At 38.5% G+C, this 26,440-nt stretch overlaps 3 protein-coding genes across 3 annotated transcripts in view; 1 reads left to right on the top strand and 2 right to left on the bottom strand.

Moving 5' to 3' along the window:
• Positions 1–14,442, bottom strand: part of adam8a (ADAM metallopeptidase domain 8a) — a 29,318-nt gene extending 14,876 nt beyond the window's left edge. Inside the window, exons 1-11 of the mRNA XM_061910278.1 lie at positions 14,305–14,442; positions 14,124–14,224; positions 12,308–12,381; positions 12,140–12,218; positions 11,200–11,276; positions 7,640–7,871; positions 4,279–4,356; positions 4,088–4,156; positions 3,492–3,661; positions 3,330–3,411; positions 21–163 (exon numbers count right to left, since the gene is read on the bottom strand). Of these exons, the coding sequence (XP_061766262.1) occupies positions 21–163; positions 3,330–3,411; positions 3,492–3,661; positions 4,088–4,156; positions 4,279–4,356; positions 7,640–7,871; positions 11,200–11,276; positions 12,140–12,218; positions 12,308–12,381; positions 14,124–14,224; positions 14,305–14,350 (1,151 nt within the window). The 5' untranslated portion in view covers positions 14,351–14,442. The remainder of the gene's footprint in view (positions 1–20; positions 164–3,329; positions 3,412–3,491; positions 3,662–4,087; positions 4,157–4,278; positions 4,357–7,639; positions 7,872–11,199; positions 11,277–12,139; positions 12,219–12,307; positions 12,382–14,123; positions 14,225–14,304) is intronic.
• Positions 14,443–16,895: 2,453 nt separating this feature from the next.
• Positions 16,896–23,225, top strand: znf511 (zinc finger protein 511). The gene is made up of 6 exons (XM_061910275.1): positions 16,896–17,175; positions 17,250–17,326; positions 21,835–22,036; positions 22,150–22,274; positions 22,720–22,977; positions 23,066–23,225. The coding sequence occupies exons 1-6, from the start codon at positions 16,912–16,914 to the stop codon at positions 23,136–23,138; spliced, it is 999 nt and encodes a 332-aa protein (XP_061766259.1). The 5' UTR covers positions 16,896–16,911; the 3' UTR covers positions 23,139–23,225.
• An 83-nt stretch (positions 23,226–23,308) lies between these two features.
• On the bottom strand, positions 23,309–25,200 carry msx3 (muscle segment homeobox 3). The gene is made up of 2 exons (XM_061910277.1): positions 24,727–25,200; positions 23,309–24,424 (listed from the first exon to the last, which is right to left on the bottom strand). The coding sequence occupies exons 1-2, from the start codon at positions 25,037–25,039 to the stop codon at positions 24,030–24,032; spliced, it is 708 nt and encodes a 235-aa protein (XP_061766261.1). The 5' UTR covers positions 25,040–25,200; the 3' UTR covers positions 23,309–24,029.
• Between the last annotated feature and the right edge of the window lie 1,240 nt (positions 25,201–26,440).

Genomic DNA, 26,440 nt, shown 5'->3' with positions numbered 1-26,440 from the left:
AGTGAAAACAATGAGCTTACCCAACACTCCCAGCCATGATGCAGCCTTTTTTCGACGTCAAAGAGCCACAGATGCAGTTTTGTGTATCATGAGACAAGCCCAGGTTGTGACCCATCTCATGGGCAATAGTGGAGGACACTCCTATTGCATTATTGTTATGATCCTGTGGGCACAATGGAGGAATATTAAGTCAAGTAAAACAATCATGTCGCACTCATTTTTTATTGGCTTGCGGCATATTTGAAAGTAATTATTAAACTTGAAATTAGATAAAGAACATGAATATAAGGCATGTCATCTGTAACACAATGATAAGATGTGTTTTTTTTTTTTTCTCAGTTTTTCAGTTATACACCATATTTTGGCCAACATTACATTGGTTTTAGCACGATAACCCCCCCCAAAAAATTACAAATATCAAAGCAGTCTCTTAAACTTAGTTGAACAATTTTTGAGAAAAAAACACCTTCCGCTTTCAACCACTGATTAAATTTGCACATTTGGCTTTTGATTGATTGATTGATTGAAACTTTTATTAGTAAATTGCACAGTTCAGTACATATTCCGCACAATTGACCACTAAATGGTAACACCCGAATAAGTTTCTCAACTTGTTTAAGTCGGGGTCCACGTTAATCAATTCATGGCTTGTTGTACTTTGTTATATTTACTTTAAAAAAGGACTTAAAGCAGTACACAATGAAGAAATATCTTTTTTTTTTGGACAATGGTTGACTTCTTCTTACACTGGAGTGACAGTGAATAAAAAGTGAGATTTTGAATATACATCTCTGTCATGGATATACACCATTGCCATCCATCATTAAAAATAATACACTGAGGTTTTATGTTTTACTATTACTATTACTATTATTATTACATCATTTAAGTCAATAAAGTAGTGTTGCCATAACATGTCACGGCAGGTTTGTACTTTGTTTGATTTGTTCATGTGTTTTGCATTTACTTTCGTGACATCTCTCTTTTTGGTTATTTCCATTCCCTGTGTGCTTTCTCCACCACGCCACCTCCCTTGCTGGGTGCGGATCTGCACTCCTGCATCTGATTAGTGATCATGAGTCACACCAGCTAGGGATCACTAATCAGGAGGCTTCCTATGCCAGCACCGTCCTTTCATTGACTTGTGTGCGTTCAACATTCCAGATTTGCACCTCCGAGCTGCATTCTCTGCTTTTTTGTCATTTAATGCATTTTTACCTGTACCTGTAACTGGGGTGACGCTTCAAACTTTGCTTACATCTGAACGTGACAAGTGTTTTATGGCAGTTTACTTCCTCTTTAAACTTGTTGATGTTATTGTTAAAATTGTGAAATGGTACCTAAAATGACCTCCGTAATATCCATCTCCAATTCCCCACTCACACCATGCATTAGATTAGATTAGATTAGATAGTACTTTATTCATTCCGTCAGGAGAGTTCCTTCAGGAAAATTACAATTTTCAGCACAATCCCATTCAAGATCAGACAAACATTACAGGGAGACAGAACAGGATCGCTGACGGGTCTGCCGGCTTCCAGCGCCCCTTACAAAAAAAAGATGAGATACAGGTAAACAAGGGGGGGGGGAATAGAAGATTAAAATGAAATAAAAAAATCGGTCTTAGCCTGGGCCTTGGAGAGGGGGTGCAGACTGAGGCCAAGGGAAAAAAAATAAAAAAAAAAAAGGAAAAAAAAAATAATTATGGAGGTCCATGAAATTATGGAGGCTATTAATTAGCTCCTTCAGCAACAGGCTGTTACATCTGCAGTCTCATAAACTTTATAACCGGCAATTGTAAATAATGTCCATCCATCCATCCATCCATCATCTTCCGCTTATCCAAGGTCGGGTCGCGGGGGCAGCAGCCTAAGCAGGTAAGCCCAGACTTCCCTCTTCCCAGCCACTTCGTCCAGCTCTTCCCGGGGGATCCCGTGGCGTTCCCAGGCCAGCCGGGAGACATAGTCTTCCCAACGTGTCCTGGGTCTTCCCCGTGGGCTCCTACCGGTTGGGAGGGGTTCGGGTGGCATCCTGACTAGATGCCCGAACTACCTCATCTGGCTCCTCTCGATGTGGAGGACCAGTAGCTTTACTTTGAGTTCCTCCCGGATGGCAGAGCTTCTCACCCTATCTCTAAGGGAGAGCCCCGCCACCCGACGGAGGAAACTAATTTCGTCCGCTTGTACCCGTGATCTTGTCCTTTCGGTCACAACCCGAACCTCATGACCATAGGTGAGGATGGGAACGTAGATTGACCGGTAAATTTGAGATTTGCCCTCCGGCTCAACTTCTTCTTCACCACAACGGATCGATACAGCGTCCGCATTACTGAAGACGCCGCACTGATCCGCCTGTTGATCTCGCGATCCACTCTTCCCTCACTCGTGAACAAGACTCCTAGGTACTTGAACTCCTCCGCTTGGGGCAGGTTCTCCTCCCCAACCCGAAAATGGCACTCCACCCTTTTCCGGGCAAGAACCATGGACTCGGACTTGGAGGTGCTGATTCTCATCCCGGTCGTTTCACACTCGCTGCGAACTGATCCAGTGAGAGCTGAAGATCCCGGCCAGACGAAGCCATCAGGACCCAATCATCTGCAAAAAAGCAGAGACCTAATCCTGTGGCCACCAAACCAGAACCCCTCAACGCCTTCACTGCGCCAAGAAATTCTGTCCATAAAAGTTATAAACAGAATTGGTGACAAAGGACAGCTTTTGCGGAGTCCAACTCTCACTGGAAACGTCTCCGACTTACTGCCCGAAATGCGGACTGAGTTCTGACACTGATCGTACAGGGAGCGAACCGCCACAATCAGCCAGTCCGATACCCCATACTCTCTGAGCCCTCCCCACAGGATTTCCCGAGGGACACGGTCGAATGCCTTCTCCAAGTCCACAAAGCACATGTAGACTGGTTGGGCAAACTCCCATGCACCCTCAAGAACCCTGCCGAGAGTATAGAGCTGGTCCACAGTTCCACGACCAGGACGAAAACCCCACTGTTCCTCCTGAATCCGAGGTTTGACTATTCAGGAGGAACAGTGTGCTTTTCGTCCTGGTCGTGGAACTGTGGACCAGTAAATAATGTAATATGCGTAATATTTTTCGTATACGGTATGTGAGCTACTATAGAGTTTATTATTTAAAGTTTCCTACTTTCACTGTAGTACTTGTTATTCCATTTTTTATCAAGTCATGTTTACTTTTCATCCCGTTAATGTACATTTTACACTGCAACCTTGGAATTTCCCCGAGATGGGATTAGTAAAGTCTATTTTATCTTCTGATGAATGGCGAATAGATTGTATCAAAACTAAAGAATGCACCTACCTGATTTACTGCTCCCGAGGTAGAAGTGCACATCGCATTTGTGTTGGCCAGTCCAACAGTGGTGTTTTCAAAATCTACCCCTCTAAAATGAAGAAAACGAAAAATGTTAACATAGTACTTAACCTCTCTTGGTGTGAGCCAAAAAACACGTCTCCGTCTTACGTGATGAATTGTGCGTTGTCATGTTTAGTCCTCGGCAGGAGGCTACGCTGGCGCCACTCGAGAAAGCGGCTGAGGGTTTGCTCGGGATTGGTGCTGACCTCTATTTGATCTTTGTACGACCAGATATCCAGACTCACTAACATCACACGAATGCCTACGGGTCGATAGAGCTGCAACACAATTTGAAATTGAAATAGCAAGGAATTCCCATTGAGGACTTATGAGGATAACCGTACAGAAAGGAGTCAGACATGAGACGCTAGAAACCACAGAAGCTAGGATATACTGGTGCTATGATTCTGCCACAGACCATCACTGTTGGGTCTAGTGTCTGATGACTCATTGACGTTGGCCCAATTCTTAGAAAATATGCAAACAAGGAATGTGTGATATGTGTGAACATCCTCCGTTAGGGTGTTAAGATTCACAGTTAAAGTGAGAGAACTTTCCCTTTTAATCATTTGTAAAGAACACACCGTATCCACACACGGTTCCTCTCTGAGTTTCTGCTATTCAGACCCACAGTTAACACAGAATCTACAGTCATACACATTTTAGAATCAACCTATTTTACTGTACTAGTAAGAGACACGTACCCTGTCAACGTGGTTTGCTATTTCAAGCACTCTGGCCTCCACAATCTTATTACTGCCAAACTTCTTGTACTGGAAAGAAAACATTTACATCAGTTCAGCAATTAATCAGTTTCATCTTGAAAGAAATGTGCATTGCAAACAGATTAAGGGTCAGCAGCTGCAAGTGCTGACATTAAGAAGGGGAATCAAACCTCGGTGTAGTCGACCACTATGGCGAGCTCCACAGTTCTTGGTTTTCTTTCTTTGTCCTTGGTTTGGGCTCTGCTTCTCTGGGGGACACAGATAGTTTAGATCAGGGGTGTCCAAACTCAAACAATACAATACAGTATATAGCCTATACGCACGTATCTATGGGTACATATTACATTAATATAAAGGATGTGTAATTAATACTTAATATAACTGTATAGTAAGAGTAGATGAAAGTTCAAATGCTCAATCAGAAATATCAAGTAGCTAAAATACACCAAACACGGGTAGAAAGAGACAATTTTTCATTTTTCCATAATGCTTTGTAATGGATTTGAATGGGTGTAATTTAGGATGTTTTATGGTGTTTGGACATTTATTTTTAAATAATCACCAAGTTGAGTGAGCAGGTTGTGTTATGTGTGACCGTGTGTGTTGACTTTGTGTGTTGGTTGCATTTTTTCTTTTGCGCCATTATTAGGGAAGGTTGTTTGGCATGGGTCGTATAAGTAAATGCTGTCCCTTATGTCGTTCAAAGCACAACTCATGTTTATTGACCTGATTTACTCACGTTATCCACAAAATTACATGGATAATTGCGGAAATCAGAATGTCAAATGTCCTTTGTCACCGATTCTGTTCATAACTTTTATGGACAGAATTTCTAGGCGCAGTCAAGGCGTTGAGGGGTTCCGGTTTGGTGACCGCAGGATTAGGTCTCTGCTTTTTGCAGATGATGTGGTCCTGATGGCTTCATCTGGCGGGGATCTTCAGCTCTCACTGGATCGGTTCGCAGCCGAGTGTGAAGCGACCGGAATGAGAATCAGCATCTCCAAGTCTGAGTCCATGGTTCTCGCCCGGAAAAGGGTGGAATGCCATCTCCGTGTTGGGGAGGAGACCCTGCCCCAAGTGGAGGAGTTCAAGTACCTAGGAGTCTTGTTCACGAGTGGGGGAAGAGTGGATCGTGAGATCGACAGGCGGATCGGTGCGGCGTCTTCAGTAATGCGGACGTTGTACCGATCCGTTGTGGTGAAGAAGGAGCTGAGCCGGAAGGCAAAGCTCTCAATTTACCGGTCAATCTACGATCCCATCCTCACCTATGGTCATGAGCTTTGGGTCATGGCCGAAAGGATAAGATCACGGGTACAAGCGGCCGAAATGAGTTTCCTCCGCCGTGTGGCGGGGCTCTCCCTTAGAGATAGGGTGAGAAGCTCTGCCATCCGGGAGGAACTCAAAGTAAAGCCGCTGCTCCTCCACATCGAGAGGAGCCAGATGAGGTGGTTCGGGCATCTGGTCAGGATGCCACCCGAACGCCTCCCTAGGGAGGTGTTTAGGGCACGTGCAACCGGTAAGAGGCCACGGGGAAGACCAAGGACATGTTGGGAAGACTATGTCTCCCGGCTGGCCTGGGAACGCCTCGGGATCCCCCGGGAAGAGCTAGACGAAGTGGCTGGGGAGAGGGAAGTCTGGGTTTCCCTGCTTAGGCTGTTGCCCCCGCGACCCGACCTCGGATAAGCGGAAGAAGATGGATGGATGGATGGATGGATGGAAGAATGTCAAATATTTGAAATTAAACTGCAAACACTTTGCGGTCCAGATTCCTTATTTAACTCATGATGCCTCGCGGGCCAAACTGGAGACGCCGGCCAGCCTCACAAGCCGTAGTTTGGACACCACCTTGTTTAGATAATACATGAAATATATAAAACATAAACATAATGCAAAAAAAACCCCACCATAAACATTAGAAGGGCGATTGGAAGTATAGTAATTTACTGATTTTTGTGCAGCTTGTGAGGAATGCTTCCAAATAAAACCTACTTTCTGCCCATGCATTGAATGAAGCATTTAATATACAGTAAACAGATGGACATAAAGTGAACTTAATGGACACTTTATTAACCTTCGTCTTGTGTTAGGGTCGGCACCGACCCGTTTTAGTTTTTAAATGCATAAAAACACCACATACATTTATTTTTTTGCATCAAAGCTTTTTGACTTTGTCAGGAACCTCTTTGTAAACAAAATAAAACATTTAAATTTTTTTCACTAAATTATAAAATGCTCTGGTAGAAATTATGCCCTTGGTGTTGTTAGGGTCGGTTTCGACCCGGTTATAAAAATAAGATGATAAAGCAATGATAAGAGCCAAAACTGAACACACTGACAGCCAGCTCCTCTCCCAATCATGTGAGCTTTAGTGGATTCTCATTTTACCTTGTTATCCTGTACAAAAACAAACAAAAGACGGACACTAAAAGTGTCACTTTTTGCCACTCTGATTTTGTTTTTTTATTAGTTTTGGAACTAGTAATCTATTTCTCTTGGTTTCATTTGCTTGATTGGTTGTTTGTTTGATGTTGGATTTCTGTTGCTGAAAAAAATACTTTTTAGCCTTTTTCTTGAAGTAAACATATATGGGTCGAAATTGACCCGTAACACCACAGATGTTACTATAGTTAAAATTCTTAAAATGAAAAAATAAACAAAACACATTTATTTAAGAGATGTGTTCTAATACCCCTGGGTAATAGTTAGGTAACACAACAACCTTTTTTTTATTTATATAATTCTCTTGAGGTTCGTTTTACCATTTTTAAAAATTGAAATCGAGGGGTATTCTGACAAAATAAGGCCCAATGGCCCAAACCAAAAATATTAAAACCAATATTTTCAAAGATAAGGAAGCCTAACAAGGTAACCAAGAGATGAGAAACAAATTGGATGATAGATAATTGTTTTTAGTGTATTTTACAGCTGATTTAAAACATGGGTCAAAACCGACCCGTTAACATAAGAGATGGTAACAGAAAGCTAACACAAGAGGAAGGTTAAGTACACCTAGACCAGTGGTCCTTAACCAGGGTTCGATCGAACCCTAGGGGTTCGGTGGAGCCTCCACTCAAGCCACACCCGACTCATCGTGTACATAAAAACTTATTAGGGATACGGCAACAGCAGAACCCAAACTGATTTGCAGGTGTGTCATTTGTTACGAGTTCATGCACTGTGTTGGTTTTGTTCTTTGAACAAGGTTGATGTTCATGCACGGTTCATTTTCTGCACTAGTAAAAAGATCATGTAAATTTGTCTTGAATTTGAAAAACATTTTATTTTTCACTAAAGAAGGGTTCGGTGGATGCGCATATGAAACTGGTGGGGTTCAGTACCTCTAACAAGGTTAAGAACCACTGACCTACACACCATAATGGCATCTGATACAAAATGTGTTAATTTGCAATGATTCATTCAAACCTAATTGTATGTCGTATTGTTTTAACAGACAGTGCAAGGATTTTGCTATTTTCTTATCAATATTTTGTGCTTTTTTGTGGAGTGCTTATATACACTATGTGTCTTTACCAGACTGCTGAGCTGGAACAGTCCAGACGGATGGGCTCCGTGATCATAGTACATGGTTATGTTTCCATGGGAACAAGAGCTCCTCTTCCTTCTCAGATGTTTGTAGTTGTACACGGCATGTGGACCCTTGTCGCTGTAAACTTTAGCGCCCCCACCGTCGGCCTGCTGTTCACCTGCTGCGCTGGCCAGGGGTTCTATCAGGTACGTTTGGTCCTGGAGGCGCACAAACCCTCTGAAAGGAAAAAGAGGAAGTTAATGAGGGTTGGGGAGAACATTCATTGTATAATGTCCAAATGATTTCTATTCGATGAGATTATTATCTAATGTTATTGAATTTTGTTACGAAACACAACTATTATGTAAATTAAAAAGTCCAATAATCCCAAAGTTGTAAAATTTGAAATTCCAATCACACATACAATTTTTTTTTTTTTTTTTAAAGCGTGAGCCTTTAAAGCAGGGGGTGTCAAACTCATTTTGGATCGGGGGCCACATGGAGAGAAATCTACTCCCGAGTGGGCCGGTAAAATTACGGCACGATAACTTTAAAATAAAGACAACTTCAGATTGTTTTCTTTGTTGAAAAATAGAACAAGCACATTCTGAAAATGTACAAGTCATAATGTGGTCGGGTTTTTTTTTACACTCACATGTTGCGGTTAATGGTATTCTATCTTTAGTTGTTATTATTTATATTTTCTGCATTAATCATTGTGATAATGTTCATCATTCAACTCATTGGTGTTAAAGTTCAATCCATCATGATAAAAATATATAAAAAATTTAATTACAGTATTTTATTTATGGAGTTTGATCATTTTCCTCGACTGATGTATTAACACGTGGTTTAATTTTTACATATGTAGCATCATCTTCAAAAAATTGCTATTGCAACATCCAGTGGACACATTTGGAATAGCTGTTTATTTCATTCAAAAATTCCATGTTAATTTTTATACTTAGCAAACTCATCCCGCGGGCCGGATAAAACCTGTTTGCGGGCCTGATCCGGCCCTCGGAACTTACGTTTGACACCCCTGCTTTAAAGGATTCAACAAAGCATGTTCTGATTTATTGTTTAAAATTGGACTAAAACCGGGACATTTTTTGGCTAAAACCAAATTATACTAATACTTGGGAGTATGAAAACCGAGGTACCACTGTATTTCACTTACTATATACTATCGTTCCTCGCCAAATTACGCTTAAAATTTGGCGGCTTTACCAAATCGCAGATTTTTTTGGCTTTGTTTATTTTGTAGAACGTATTCTACAGCGTTTTTGGCATAAATCAAGTAACTTAAGCATTTTCAAGCAAAAAAAAAAAGGCTAAATGAATTGAAAATATGAATAACATTACTGCAGTACTGTTGGTCAATATAGCAGACTAAGTTAACCAGAGTGTACTGGTCAATATTGTGGCCGCTCATTGGCTCAGCCTGAGGCACTATTAAGATTTAAAAGAGTGTAAAGAATACCAAAAGGTGATATTACATGTCAAGAGGGCTATCATAATGTTTTATTTTTAATTGTTTAATAAACAGTTTTTTATACTCTAGCTCTGAAAATGTTTGATTTAAGATTAATGATTCCTACTTTGCGGAAATGTCTTTTTCACGGCCATGTCCGGAACCAATTAACCAAGATAAACAAGGGATGACTGTATCTGTACATTTGGTAACTAGAGGCTAAATATCAAAGTGATTTACCAAAGGGTAAATATCAAAGTGATTTGATTTAAACTAATATAAATATTAGTTATATTAGTATAAATATAAATATCTTCAACTATAAAATACAGATTTTCCAAACAAACACACACCCACTCCAAATGGATCCAGTTGTAAATCCCTGCACAACATAATACTTATTCATCTCAGTAATACCTATAAGGCCCCAATTATTAGATGTTCGCTTCATAAATACATCACAAGAACGAGTAGTTTAACTTCATATTACAGTCCTCATTTATTGCTGTTAAATGGCTCCGGAAATGCTCGCGATTAATGATTTCTGTGAAGTAAGAATCAAATATTTTCATAGCTAGTGTAGGCATAAAAAATGTTTAGTACCTTCTATATATGCTTTCAACATTGTAAAAACCCTCTTGACATGAAACAACACCCTTAAGTCACAATTGCACCTTTTTAATTATACTTATACAGTGGGGCAAAAAAAAGTATTTAGTCAGCCACCGATTGTGCAAGTTCTCCCACTTAAAATAATGACAGAGGTCTGTAATTTTCCTCATAGGTACACTTTAACTGTGAGAGACAGAAGGTGAAAAAAAAATCCTGGAATTCAGATTGTAGGAATTTTAAAGAATTTATTTGTAAATTGTGGTGGAAAATAAGTATTTGGTCAACCATTCAAAGCTTTCACTGATGAAAGTAGGTTTTGGCTCAAAATCTCACGATACATGGCCCCATTCATTCTTTCCTTAACACGGATCAATCGTCCTATCCCTTTAGCAGAAAAACAGCCCCAAAGCATGATGTTTCCACCCCCATGCTTCACAGTAGGAATGGTGTTCTTGGGATGCAACTCAGTATTCTTCTTCCTCCAAACACGACGAGTTGAGTTTATACCAAAATGGATACATGGATGATACAGCAGAGGATTGGGAGAATGTCATGTGGTCAGATGAAACCAAAATATAACTTTTTGGTATCAACTCAACTCGTCGTGTTTGGAGGAAGAAGAATACTGAGTTGCATCCCAAGAACACCATACCTACTGTGAAGCATGGGGGTGGAAACATCATGTTTTGGGGCTGTTTTTCTGCTAAGGGGACAGGACGATTGATCCGTGTTAAGGAAAGAATGAATGGGGCCATGTATCGTGAGATTTTGAGACAAAACCTCCTTCCATCAGTGAGAGCTTTGAATGGTTGACCAAATACTTATTTTCCACCATATTTTACAAATAAATTCTTTAGAATTCCTACAGTGTGAATTCCTGGATTTTTTTTTCACATTCTGTCTCTCACAGTTGAAGTGTACCTATGATGAAAATTACACACCTCTGTCATCCTTTTAAGAGGGAGAACTTGCACAATCGGTGGCTGACTAAATACTTTTTTGCCCCACTGTATATAGTAATGCTGGGAGGCTGAGCCGATAAGTTGTCACGATACTGAACAGCGCCCTCTTTAATTTCAGAGCTTAACTTCTCCTTTTACATCTATGACAGTTAGGAATTTTTAATATTACTTAAGACAATCACCGACAGCGTAACAGTTGTAAAGATTTCATGATGGCGACAGTTGAACTCCATCCATCCATTTTCTACAGCTAGTGTATGAAATAGCGAGACCAGCATCAGACAGGGACGTCTGGCTCTCAGACACGTCACATGTGATCTAATTAATTCTAATGGAGGAAACGGCTGCAGCAGAGTCTCTATTTTTGCAGGCTGGACATGAGTCACAGTGGTCAGTCGCAAGTCATCATGGGCCTAAGTGAATTTGGCTGTGCCATGCTAAAGGAAACAATAACCCTTGTGGGATCATTTTCACAGAACGGAAGAAAATAAGGGAAAGACTAGCCTTAAATACTTACTTGATCCCGGAGCACAGTTCCACGCTGGCAGAGGAGTCTTCCACTCCCACTATGTGCCCATGGTAGTAACAGTGGTTCTGAATATGTCAGGAAAGGAGTGATTTTAACACAAATAAACATACAATAATCTCAAATCAGACATTATGTGTTGCTCTTTATGAGTCATAGCCAGATGCATACATCTTACATATTAGTAATCAACTTCCTGTATGAGACGTCGGATTTAGAGGAAGGAAATTGGTCATTGATGAAGCAAAAGTCTCGGCCCATTTGTCAAATCCTGGAGCGCAAATGTGACAACAATAATTGATGCCACAGGACATCCTGTACTTGATTAACACAGACCAGTACATGCTGCAATCTCGTGTGTTGAAAGCACTACATTAGAAATACACCATATGGACAAAAGTCTTGGGACACACCTCTAGGCTATAATACATCTATATGGGAAATGATAGTTAACAATCATTCAGAGACATTTTGGACATTTGGATGCTTGCAACTTAATGGGAAGAGTTAAGGGAACGTCCCACAAAAAGTCCACACACGATCATACTGAAATTGTGAAGAAAAAAATCAAACAATTAAATGTTTATTATTATACATTATAGTTGTTTGTGGGTTTTATGTTTGTGTCCAATTGTTTTTGTCCATCCACACATTTTCTACTGTTTATCCCCTTCGGGGTATCTCACGATAATTTTTCTGCACAAGCTCTACACTACACTACACTAAAGCGTATCCAGGTTCATTTTTATAGTAGGTATACTGTACCTTGGGAAGATTATGTGTAGAAAAAAAAAAACTCCTCTTAATAAGTCAATGTATGGTCTAGGAGCCATGCAGTACATTTTGCACCATTACATTAAAATGTCATTACAGAGTCTAAATGGACATGAAAGACTAAATAACTAAGCATATCCAAAAACCACACACATACCTCAAGAGCAGGTTTTGTTGTTAGTTGGACGCCTCCCTCGGAAAAATGTGTCACAGAGAAAGTTCTTCCAATAAGCTCCCTGAAATTATTTAGTGTAATAATTGGACGTATTAGAAAAACATTTAAAAAAATGTGTGCTCATGTAGACACATTGTAAACCTCTCTTACTTATTTCTCTCCAGGTGCAATGTGCAGTTTTGTCCTGCAATCTTCAGAGAGTACTCCAGTACGTCAGGGTATGTCTAACACACACAACACACAGGTTGCTTCAGTCGAAGTTTCATAGGCCAATGGTTGCACATATATATATATATATATATATATATATATATATATATATATATATATATATATATATATATATATATATATATATATATATATATATATATATATATATATATATATATATATATATATATATATATATGTGTATATACATATACATACATATATTCACATACATGCATACATAAATACACACCTATATATACATGCATATACATAACTACCTATATACATACATATATACATACAAATATACATACACATATAGGTAGATACATATATATACATACATACATATGTATGTATGTATTTTTTGCATGTATATATGTATGTATATATAAGTATATGGATATATTACACATATACACATATACATGCATGTATACACATACACACATACATAAATATATACATGCACAAACATACACACCTATATACATACATATTTACATTCATACAATCATACACATATAAATGTACATACATACTATACATACATATATACATACCTACATACATATATATGTACATACATACATGCATATATATGTAAGTATGTATGTATATGTGCATGTACATAGGTATGTATACATATGTATGTATATGTAGATATATATGTGTGTGTATTTATGTATATGTTTATGTATATATGTATTTATATGAATTATATATATATACATATACATATATACATATATATATGTATATATAAGTATATAGATATATTACACATATACACATATACATACATGTATATGTATGTATATGTATATACATGTTTAGACAAAAGTGTATATTATATATACTATTATATTCATAGTATTTATATTAGGTGTGTGTGTGTGTGTGTGTGTGTGTGTGTGTGTGTGTGTGTGTGTGTGTGTGTGTGTGTGTGTGTGTGTATTTTGGGTATATGCATGTGTGTATGTATGTGATAATGTGTATGTATGTGTGTACATATATACATATATATATATATATATATATATTTATGTATATATATATAAATTGTATATATGTGTGTGTGTGTGTTGTGTACATATGTGAGTGTACATATGTATAAATGTAAATGTGTGTGAATTTAAATGTATTTTATATAGACAATATATAGCAGCAACCACTGAATTGAATTATATTATATATATTATTGTATTATATATTGTATATATATATATTGTATATGTATGGGGGTGGGACCTAATAAGTTTACTTCTTCCCACTCCCTTTTGAGCCAATCTTGACATCTACAAAAGATTAATCACATGTAATGTTTTCAATGTAGGTGTAAAAATAATGTATCTATATATTTCTTTTGTATTTTATGTCATTCTCTTGCTTTGTTTGCATGGCTCAAAATAAACCATTCATTCATTCATACATGTATACACATACACACATAAATATATATATGCACATACATACACACCTATATACATACATATTTACATTCATACAATCATACACATATAAATGTACATACATACTGTACATACATATATACATACCTACATACATATATATGTACATACATACATGCATATATATGTAAGTATGTATGTATATGTGCATGTACATAGGTATGTATATATATGTATGTATATGTAGATGTATATGTGTGTATTTATGTATATATTTATGTATATATGTATTTATATGTATTATATATATATATAAACACACACAGTATGTAGGTTACCTGATGGGTGGCATCATCACTGATGATGTGAGATGAATATTTCAGCTTCTGAGGAGTCACTATTTGATACTTTACCACGTGAGGTAGAGTCCACACACTTCCTGCAAATATCAACATGCCGATGAGAAAAATGCAAGGAAGAAAGAAAAAAAGAAACTCAGAAATAAAAATCTAAAAATACCCCACGATGAGAAGAAAATCCATATCAAATATCCAAATCGGGTCATGTTGCTTGAGTGGACTCCGTCATTGTGAGCTTGACAGTCTGAGAAAAAAGCCAAGACTTGTGTATCTCCGCCCCTTTGTGTTGTAATTTCCCGAAACTGACCCTCTGACGCTTACAAATCCTAAAAGTACAACAAAAAAAAACACAAAAAAACATCACAGTCAGAACCATTTCGTCATATATATTCTGTATGTCTCTGAGTGTGTCAAAATTCAGATTTGGAAATGATTTCCCAGACAACTTCTCTACTTTGCTAAACAACTAAAATGTCAGAATACACAGATAATACGTTGCACAAATAAATAGTCTACTAAAAACAACATATGAATGAGGAATAAACATATCTACAGGTGAACACATTGATGATGAGCAATTGCACTAAAATACTCGTCAATTAATTAAAAATAAAAACGTGTTGTCGTTTGCTGCCCTCTGCTGGCCGCGTTACCACACTGCTATAAACACAAAATCCATGTAAAACGGCCGAGTACTTGCCAACTCTCCCGGAGGGAGACTCCCGAAATTCAGCGCCTCTCCCGAAAACCTCCCGGGACAAATTTTCTCCCGAAAATCTCCCGAAACATGCGGACCTGTGACTTGTCGACAGCCTGTTTTCACGTCCGCTTTCCCACAATATAAACATAGTGCCTGCCCAATGACGTTATGACTGTAGAATGATCGAGGGCAAGTTCTTGGTTTCTTATGTGGGTTTATTGTTAGGCAGTCTCATTAACGTCCTCCAAGCGCGGTAACAACACACAACAACAGCAGTCACCTTTTTGTCTACCGTAAAGCAGTTTGTCTGCAGTAAACAGCAATGTTGTGACACTCTTAAACAGGACAATACTGACATCTACTGTGCATGCATATGAGACAATAACATCTACGGATTTTAGAGCAGTGGTTCTCAACCTTTTTTCAGAGATGTACCCCCTGTGAACATGTTTTTAATTCAAGTACCCCCTAATCAGACCAAAGCATTTTTGGTTGAAAAAAAAAAAGATAAAGAAGTAAAATACAGCAGTATGTCATCGGTTTCTTATTTATTAAATTGTATGACAGTGCAAAATATTGCTCATTTGTAGTGGTCTTTCTTGAACTATTTGGAAAAAAAGACATAAAAATAACAAAAAACTTGTTGAAAAAGAAACAAGTGATTCAATTATAAATAAAGATTTCTACACATAGAAGTTTTTTTTTTCTATTGATTGATACTTTTATTAGTAGATTGCACAGTCCAGTACATATTCCGTACAATTGACAACTAAATGGTAACACCCGAATAGGTTTTTCAACTTGTTTAAGTCGGGGTCCACGTTAATCAATTCAAAGAATCCTTCCCTCTTTGGGGATTGTAATAGAGATTCATCTGGATTCATCAACTTAATTCTAAACATTTCTTCACAAAAAATACATCTTTAACATCAATATTTATGTAACATGTCCACAAAATCGTAGCTGTCAACACTGAATATTGCATTGTTGCATTTAAGTACTTTCTATTCTGTTCTATTCTATTCACAGTTTATGAACTTACATTCACATGTTGTTGAAGTATTATTCAATAAATATATTTATAAAGGATTTTTCAATTGTTGCTCTTTTTAGAATATTTTAAAAAACTCTCACGTAGCCCCTTGGCATACCTTCAAGTACCCCCAGGGGTACGCGTACCCCCATTTGAGAACCACTGACACAGATAATCAATCAATCAATCAATCAATGTTTACTTATATAGCCCTAAATCACTAGTGTCTCAAAGGGCTGCACAAACCACTACGATATCCTCGGTAGGCCCACATAAGGGCAAGGAAAACTCACACCCAGTGGGACGTCGGTGACAATGATGACTATGAGAACCTTGGAGAGGAGGAAAGCAATGGATGTCGAGCGGGTCTAACATGATACTGTGAAAGTTCAATCCATAATGGATCCAACACAGTCGCAAGAGTCCAGTCCAAAGCAGATACAACACAGCAGCGAGAGTCCCGTTCACAGCGGAGCCAGCAGGAAAACATCCCAAGCGGAGGCGGATCAGCAGCGCAGAGATGTCCCCAGCCGATACACAGGCGAGCAGTACATGGCCACCGGATCGGACCGGACCCCCTCCACAAGGGAGAGTGGGACATAGGAGAAAAAGAAAAGAAACGGCAGATCAACTGGTCTAAAAAGGGAGTCTATATAATAGGTCGCACATAAGAAATAAACATATTTACAGGTTTACACATTTATGATTAGCAATTGCACTAAAATACGCGTCAATTAATTTAAAATAAAAACGTGTTGTTTGCTGCCATCTGCTGGCCGCTTTACCTCACTGCTATAAACACAAAATCCATGCAAGACGGCTGAGTCCTACACGTTCGATTATTAATAAGTTATGTATTTTAACGGACTAGCTATATTACAGAATAACTACACAACATATTTAATAATTATTTGTGGCAATAATACGTGAAAAACGATTACCGAGGTCGTGAGCGAGCTCTTGCTACTCCTGGTTTAATCCCCCCCCCTGATCTATAGATGGCGCCGTTTCCCAATTTCATAGCGTGCCATTGGATGTTTGCGCTCTACGTAATCAACCCGCGACACGTGCGGCTGCAAACCAAAACACTACAGTGCTACACTTTTACCATTTTAAGAGTACGACAACGACGACATACGGTAATGGCAAAGTCAGAAGTCGTCCCGACAAGGTTATATGTTTTAGGGGAATGTCAGAGAGGAGACTGCGCTACGGAAACCACTCAGCAAGAAGAGGAAAACCCCTTTAACTTCAGCCCTCGGCTCATCTATCATCCTAAGGACCATGAACTGTTCGAGGTAGTGACAACATAAACACCAACATTAACTTACCAGCCTGCTACTTTTCTTCTCATGACGAACTATCTTTGCAGGATGGTGACGTGGAAAGACACATGTACCTCCAAGACCTTTATATTTCAGAGACACAAGAAGACAACGCAACTCTCAGGTGACAATTGTGCACAAACTTAGAGGCCTACTGAAATAGTATTTTCTTATTCAAACGGGGATAGAAGGTCCATTCTATGTGTCATACTTGATCATTTCGCGATATTGCCATATTTTGGCTGAAAGGATTTAGTAGAGCACATCGACGATAAAGTTTGCAACTTTTGGTCGCTAATAGAAAAGCCTTACCTTTACCGGAAGTAGCAGATAATGTGCTTGTGATGTCACCGGTTGTAGAGCTCACATCCTCACATTGTTTATAGTCATGGCCACCAGCAGCTAGAGCGATTCGGATCGAGAAGGCGAAGATTTCCCCATCAATTTGAGCGAGGATGAAAGATTTGTGGCTGAGGATAGTGAGAGTGAAGGACTAGACAAAAAAAGGCGAGGGCAGTGGGAGCGATTTAGATGTTATTAGACACATTTACTAGGATGATTCTGGAAAATCCCTTATCTGCCTATTGTGTTAATAGTGTTTTAGTGAGATTATATGGTACCTGAAAGCCGGAGGGGTGTGGCCATGGGTGTGGTGACCGCCAGTGTCTTTGAGGGAAGCCACGCAAGCTCTGCTCATAACTACGGTAAGAGCTAGCTTATTACTACAATTTTCTCACCGAAACCTGCCGGTTGACATGTGGTCGGGAAACATGTTCGCTTGACCGCTCTGTTCCATATTAAAGCTTCACCTTTGGGAATTTTAAACAAGGAAACACCGGCTGTGTTTGTGTTGCTAAAGGCAGCTGCAATACACCGCTTCCCACCTCCATCTTTCTACTTTGACTTCTCCATTATTAATTGAACAAATTGCAAAAGATTCAGCAACACAGATGTCCAGAATACTGTGTAATTATGCGATTAAAGCAGACTACTTATAGCTTGGATCGGGCTGGAAAATAATGTCCGCTACAACCCTAGACGTCAAACGCACGCGTCATCATACGAGTCATCATTCCGCGACGTTTTCAACAGGATACTTCGCGGGAAATTTAAAATTGCAATTTAGTAAACTAAACTGGCCGTGTTGGCATGTGTTGCAATGTTAATATTTCATCACTGATATATAAACTATCAGACTGCGTGGTCAATAGTAGTGGGTTTCAGTAGGCCTTTAGGTCACTTCGCTTGCTAGTATTTTAAATGTAACATACATACATACATGTCATATTTATGTGTACCTGAATTCATTATTGATCTGATAGACATGCAGCTTTAATCTGTCATTTTATGATATTTTTGCCACATTTAAAGGCCTACTGAAACCCACTACTACTGACCACGCAGTCTGATAGTTTATATATCAATGATGAAATATTAACATTGCAACACATGCCAATACGGCCGGTTTAGTTTACTAAATTGCAATTTTAAATTTCGATCGGAAGTATCATGCTAAAACGTCACGGTATGATGACGTATGCGCGTAACGTCACGCATTGTAGAGGACATTTTGTTCCAGCACCGTTCACAGTTTTAAGTCGTCTCTTTTCATCACATAATTCCACAGTATTATGGACATCTGTGTTGTTGAATCTTTTGCAATTTGTTCAATGAATAATGGAGACGTCAAAGAAGAAAGCTGTAGGTGGGAAGCGGTGTATTGCGGCCGCCTTTAGCAACAAAAACACAGCCGGTGTTTCATTGTTTACATTCCCGGAAGATGACGGTGAAGCTTTACTATGGAACAGAGCGGTCAAGCGAACACGGTTGGATTTGACCACACACACAAAGTACAGTGTATTATGCAGCAATCATTTCGAAAGATCGTGTTTCGAAGAAGGTCCCTTGCGAATGGCAGAGATGGGCATCGCCACTACCCGTCGACTAATGCTGAAGAAAAGTGCGGGGCCGACCTTCAGGTTGTACAGGTACGATCACATAATCTCACTAAAACACTAGTAACACAATAAGCCAGGGGTAGGGAACCTATGGCTCTAGAGCCAGATGTGGCTCTTTTGATGACTGCATCTGGCTCTCAGATAAATGTTAGCTGACATTGCTTAACACGATAAGTAATGAATAATTCCGCTGGTAATCACGGTGTTAAAAATAATGTTCAAAATATAAAACATTCTCATTTATTTTAATCCATCCATCCGTATTCTACCGCACCTGTTATAGAAATAACAATGTTATTCAAAAGAATTAGAGCCTTATTATACTCTAAAAATGTTGGTCTTACTTAAAAAATGAACGCATTTGGTTGTATTCCTTGTTAAAAAATATGGCATGGCTCTCATGGAAATACATTTTAAAGTATTTGGCTTTCAAGGCTCTCTCAGCCAAAAAGGTTCCCGACCCCTGCAATAAGCAGATAAGTGATTTTCCTGAATTATCCTAGTAAATGTGTCTAATAACATGTAAATTGCTCCGACTGAATAGTCTTTTTTAATTTTTTAAAATTTTTTTCTAGTCCTTCACTGTCACTTTCCTGATCCACAAATCTTTCATTCTCGCTCAAATTAATGGGGAAATTGTCACTTTCTTGGTCCGAATCGCTCTCGCTGCTGTGAGGATGTGAGGAGATCCACAACCCGTGACGTCACGCGCACATTGTCTGCTACTTCCAGTACATGAAAGGCTTTTTTATTAGCTACCAAAAGTTGCGAACTTTATCGTCGATGTTCTCTACTAAATCCTTTCAGCAAAAATATGGCAATATCGCAAAATGATCAAGTATGACACATAGAATAGACCTGCTATCCCCGTTTAAATAAGAAAATCTCATTTCAGTAGGCCTTTCGGTCACTTCGCTTGCTAGCATTTTTAAATGTAAGATACATACATACATACATGTAATATTTATGTATACCTGAATTCATTATTAATCTTATAGACATGCAGCTTTAAAGGCCTACTGAAATGAGATTTTCTTATTCAAACGGGGATAGCTGGTACATTCTATGACGGACGCACGCATGGCACTCTGGGTACATTTCTACTATATATGGATTATCCGCTGACGTCGCGGCACAACTGGTCACAAAAGAAGCAAATTCCAAACAGCTCGTTTGTTGGAAGTAAAAAGGAAGGCAAGATTATTTTATAAATATCTCCACTATGCCTTGGTGGTTTGATTTAATTTTTTTTTTAGATTAATGTATTTCCCAAATACAAAAAAGCTTTTAGTAGTAGGTCCGCCTAGGCGATTTGGCCTGAAAGTAACATCTCAACATTTTTCCAGGAAAATTTGATATCCAATTTTTTTCCCTTTTTTTAAAGAAGCCAGTACATTTAAAACAAGTTTTGCTTTTATTTGATGAAAATATATTTGTTTGAAAATACACTTCATCTTACTCTTAGCAACATTCTAATTTGAATATTGTTGTTATTTTTATACCAGATAAAAATTTTTGTTTTTATGCAATAATTTTCCAAAAACTAAATTAAGCGCTTCCTTTAGGAGGCAATACTTCTGTCTTGAATAAAATACTTTTGCAAACAAAAATGGAGCATTGCACATTGCAGGCAAATAAATAGTAATCTCCAACATTCAGATTAATAAAGTGCAAACTTAAAACTTCTACCTTGAATAAAATACTTTGGTAAATAGCAACATAGCATTGCACACTGCAAGCAAATAAACTCCAATAAATCAATAGATACCAATAATCATAAATGGTAATAAAAATTAATCATATCAACAAAGTGGAAAATTAAAACATCTGTCTTGTATTTAATAATTCTGTATATATTACAAATACGTATTGTCCCTTGTATGTAAATAGATAATAAGGGAAAATATTGACTTTTAGTAGGTTGATAAAATGCAGGCTTTTCCATGAAGTGTCATGGGTTCCTTGTTAGTGTCTACTGATGTGAAAAACAATGTACACTTTATTGCGCATGTAAAATATCACTATATTGATGAATAAATGCGTTATAATTTCTAGAGAGTTTTGCGTACAAGCTGTCTGGTTTAGATGTGCTGAGTGACTGCTTTAGTGATTGCTCTGTGCATTGTTCTCCTTTCTCATCATACTTGGTACCTTGTGTAAATTATTCCAACACAGTAAAGTGCTTCTTTGGTGGAGTTTCTTTGGTATTGCGGTCTTGTTTGCCTCATCAAGAGTTGCAGGAACAAGTTTGTTGTGCTCTTGTCTTTTTTAAAGGAAATTTGCAGCGTGCAGTCACTTGTTTCACGCCTGTTGCCACATTTCTAAAGCACTGACGGCACTTTTCTTTTCTTTGGAACAAACGTCCAATGTTTGGTTTGGTGTGTGAATTAAGGAAGTGAGGGGGGTGGGCAAGGGCTACGGAAGCTCATGGGCCAGAGAAATTGGAGGGAAAAATCGATTCTTTGTTTTTTAAATCGTCTGCAACACAAAACTCCAATTTATTGATAAAATCGATATATCACCCAGAACTACCAATCGGTAAGAAAAGTTGGTTTTGCATAATAGGGCCCCTTTAAGATGCGTCACACATTAAATTTGACATTTACCATTTAGGACTAAAAGCTTATACCTTAATTTTAGATGCTCAATAGTATTTGTTTGTTCTTCTGCGCAGTGTGTCAGAGTTTGCCTGTCACATCTCTGGATGCAATGCCACCCACAGCACTTTGGAGGAGTATGAACACCACTACAACTCCTTGCATAGACACGTTTGCTGCTCCTGCCGACGCTCTCTGCCCTCTTCCCGGCTCCTGGATATTCACATTCAGGAGTGGCATGACTCTCTCTTCATGATCCTTGCGCAGCGGCAAGATATGGTATGGTACTTATGAAAACCCACCCAGTTCCCTTTTCTGAAACTTTATCAATAGGATGTCATGTGAAATACATGCTTGTGTGTCTCTGTCCATGATTACTTCATAATTAACAGTACCAGTGTTTGGTGGAAGGATGTGAACACACATTCAGGACGAGCATACTCAGGAAGGACCACCTTGTACGAATTCACAAGTATCCTCCAGACTTCAGATTTGACAAACCCAAAAGAGACAAGGGGTGAGACTGCATTTACCTAATTTGCTCAATAGGTGGCAGCAAACCTTCATTATAAATCGTTAAACTTGGTACCTTTATTTTTGGGGCTTAGTGTTTAGGGTTAGGCGAAATAAGTGCTCAATTTCAGCCTAAACCCTTTCGGTCTGTAAAATTGTCAATTTATGAATTCATGAATGTAAAACTGTTTGTTTATTTTATTGACCACTGACTGGAGAAATGATAAACAAACATTTCTTCATGGCCTGTTTATGGCACAGTTATTAACAAAATAGGTTCAGCCACTCTAAATATTAATTAACACACGCGTTGACATATGACGGGCTAATAATATTCCATACCTTTTTACTTTACTAGTCACATTTTAACTTGAGTTGTTTAGCCACATCAAATACACATTTAGTGGTGGTCTATGAGTGTTACTAATATTCCTCTCTCTTATTATTAGACTTCGAGAGTCAAAACATCAGCAGCAGACAGACACCGCAATGGAGGTAGTGGATGACGGGAGTGAGGTTTCGTGTGACGATAATAAGTCCAAACAAGGCGAGCAAGAGGAATCCATGGAGATGTTAGTTTCCACAGCAGAAGTTAAATTAACTGAAAAATGTGCCTCGGCGGAAGAGCAGGCCAATATTTTTCCTGCGGTCCACAACACAACAAACACACACCACGGTGATTCCTTGAAGCCACGATACTCCTACAGGTTTGTTTAAGAATTTTGTTTTCGGATAAAGTTTAGATCTAAATCTGCTTAAATATTGATTATTTTTTACAAATGTTTTCTCCCATAGGGTGCCATCTAATGTGTGCTTTGGACACGGCTCCATCCGAGGCTTCAGAGGTCACAGAGGAAGGAGGAAATAAAACCTATAAAAGGTTTGCCTTTGCAATACCCATTTTTATGATTAATTCTCTTAACAAATTACAATAAATAAAGTTAATAACATTTCATTTTGATAGCCTCTCATTCATGTGTGGCAGAAGAAGACGCATTATTTGTGACTTTTGAAAACAACAGAACACAAACTTCAATATTTCTGTAATAGACTTTAATTTTCCAAAATGTTTTTTTTCCCCATCCGTCAAAAATATTCAATTCACACATTAACAGATGCAAATTCACTCACTAAATATAAAATACATCAACTTTGTCGCTATATAGTTTCCTTTCTTGTGAGAGCTTTTCAAGCATCTGTGCAAAGTCAAAAAAACAACTTGAGGTCCGTTTTAATTTAAATTCAAAGATGTTTATTTCATTATTTTTATCAATGTGGAAAAATCAACGGCATTGGTAAAATAAGTTCTTGTATTGACAGAACTTTATTGACGATTTGAAAAACAAACAATGTAATTGGAATGGTTGATATATCTTTGGATTAGGAATGTCACATTAATTTTTTTTTGGCTTTCATACTTCATACATAAATCCTGTCACATTGTTTACAATAAACCCAGTAAGTTTATATCCTCTATATATTTTTTTTTAAATTATTCTTGGAATGAATTGTTGCAATTTCTTTTTTTGCAGGCTTTACAATTAGTGTAATTTTATTTTTAAAAGTAATTTGGGTCTTTTTTCGTTAGATTTTTTTAAAGGCCAATTGTGCATTTTATTTGAATAGTTTAATATATTTATTAAAGAAATGAATATTTTTTACTAAATAAATATCCTCACATATTTCTTCATTTAAAAGAGACTTTTATGGACATTTTTAAGGCAGCATGTCTCACATAACACGTCTTAAAAAAAAAGGTTTAAGACAAGTAGTACATCCCGTAAGGTCCACCGAATAGTCCTGGTGCGTGCAAGGCGGGCCGAGGGCCGTAGAGGGCCGGGGCGCCCATCGGTGCGCTCAGCGGGAAGGGGAACGCGAAGGCCGGCAGCATCGGCTTGGCGGCCAGCTTGAGCTTCTCCAGCTCGGCTTCTTGCAGTCTTTTGGCCTTGGCCCGGCGGTTCTGAAACCAAATCTTGACTTGGGTCTCTGTGAGGCTGAGTGAGCTGGAGAACTCCGCTCTCTCTGCGATGGAGAGATATTGTTTCTGACGGAACTTTCTCTCCAGGGACAGCAGCTGAGAGCTCGTAAAGGGAGTTCTGGGTTTCCTATTGTTCTTGTGTTTGCGCAGATTGCAATGTGTCGGGCTGGGGAGTCCTGCAAATACATCATTAATTATCTTCTGCAACTTTTCTTACATTTATTATACGTGCACATATTGGCAACCAAACAGTTGTATTGGGAGAACATGCGTTTTACAATGCATATATATTCAAATGTATAATATATTTTTTAATTTTTTGCAGTAGGTCTCTGAATAATCTTGCCACTTAATTTAGTAGCCATGCACTTAAAAAAGTCAAAATATTAGTAAAATTGATGCAATGCATTTTATGCATCTCCCCATTGCCAGCAGAACTTTAGCCCAAATATTGAATTCTACAGCAAACCTGACTCACTAGGAGGTGAAGACTGGAGCCAGTGGGTTCTCTCCGTGTCGTTGACGTCCACATCCTCGGTTTTAAGTTCCACTGTCGGAGTCTCCTCTATCCTCACGCATCCTCTGCTGGGCTCCGTCAATCGCAGAGTTCTTGCCGCCGTCCTGTCCACAGATATGAGCGATTCCACACTAAAGGGCAGATCCACTCTTGCGCCTTTACATCTGGTGACAGGTGACGGGTCGAGCCGCTCCGGTGCGGAGGCGTCCTCCCTTGCTGCAGCCGAGGGTGGCGATCCTTGCGCAGGATTCATGACGCACAACTGAGGTGCCATACAACCCTAATATCCCTCCGCGCTCCCCCCCCTCCGGTCGCTGTTTTGCTTGTCTCGTCGAGCCAAAAGAGTACAAATGTTGACGACTGTTTAGCGCTACTGAAGTCCTCTCACAGTGACGTGCCTTAAAGTTTCCCTATTTTCATGCTACATGCGGTCTTGTGTAAGTGGGGCCCCTTGGCTCCGCCCCCTGTCTCTGACAGGCCAGGCTCTTCATGTGCACACCCCGAACCAGGGGCACTTTATTTACAGCATTGGTTCTAAACCTTGTTGGAGGTACTGAACCCCACCAGTTTCACATGTGCATTCACCCTTCTTTAGTGAAAATAAATAAATTAATAATAATAAAAAAATACAACTAAAATACAAATGTATATATATAATATTTCCTTGAATTGCCGCAGGGGCATATAGTATGCGCCTGCCTTGAATTACTAACTCGCTTCCCAAAATAATTAGCGCATGCTTAGTATTACCGCCTGGTCAAACTCGTGACGTCACGAGTGACACTTCCCCTGTCATCATTTTCAAAATGGAGGAGGCTGATCTCAATACCGGTAATTTGAAATCGCATGAAGGGAAGAAGATTAAGAGCTATTCAGTAGGATTTAAGGTCCAAGCTTACATCACACTCAATTTTTTTTACTGCATACCTTTGGTAAGTGCCGGAGTGAGAAGAGGTTTTCAAATAATTAGCGCATGCTTACTTTTACCGCATGCCTTTGGTAAGCGCAGGAGTGAGAAGAGGTTTTAAATTAATTAGCGCCCAGGCGGCAATTCAAGGAAATACAGTATATATATATATATATATATATATATATATATATATATATATATATATATATATATATTAGGGCTGTGAATCTTTGGGTGTCCCACGATTCGATTCAATATTGATTCTTGGGGTCACGATTCGATAATATATTGATTTTTTTCGATTCGATTCTATTCTCAATTCAAAAACGATATTTTTCCGATTCAAAACGATTCTGTATTCATTCAATACATAGGATTTCAGCAGGATTTACCCCAGTCTGCTGACATGCTAGCACAGTAGTAGATTTAAAAAAAAAAAAAAAGCTTCTATAATTGTAAAGGACAATGTTTTATCAACTGATTGCAATAATGTAAATTTGTTTTAACTATTAAATGAACCAAAAATATGACTTATTTTATCTTTGTGAAAACATTGGACACAGTGTGTTGTCAAGTTTATGAGATGCGATGCAAGTGTAAGCCACTGTGACACTATTGTTCTTTTTTGTTATTTTTATAAAAGTCTAATGATAATGTCAATGAGGGATTTTTAATCACTGCTATGCTAAAATTATAACTAATATTGATACTGTTGTTGATAATATTCATTTTTGTTTCATTACTTTTGGTTTGTTCTGTGTCGTG

The sequence above is a fragment of the Nerophis ophidion genome, linkage group LG09 (assembly GCF_033978795.1).
Source record: "Nerophis ophidion isolate RoL-2023_Sa linkage group LG09, RoL_Noph_v1.0, whole genome shotgun sequence".
NCBI classification, from domain to species: domain Eukaryota; kingdom Metazoa; phylum Chordata; class Actinopteri; order Syngnathiformes; family Syngnathidae; genus Nerophis; species Nerophis ophidion.
This window is presented reverse-complemented; position numbering and strand designations above follow the sequence as displayed.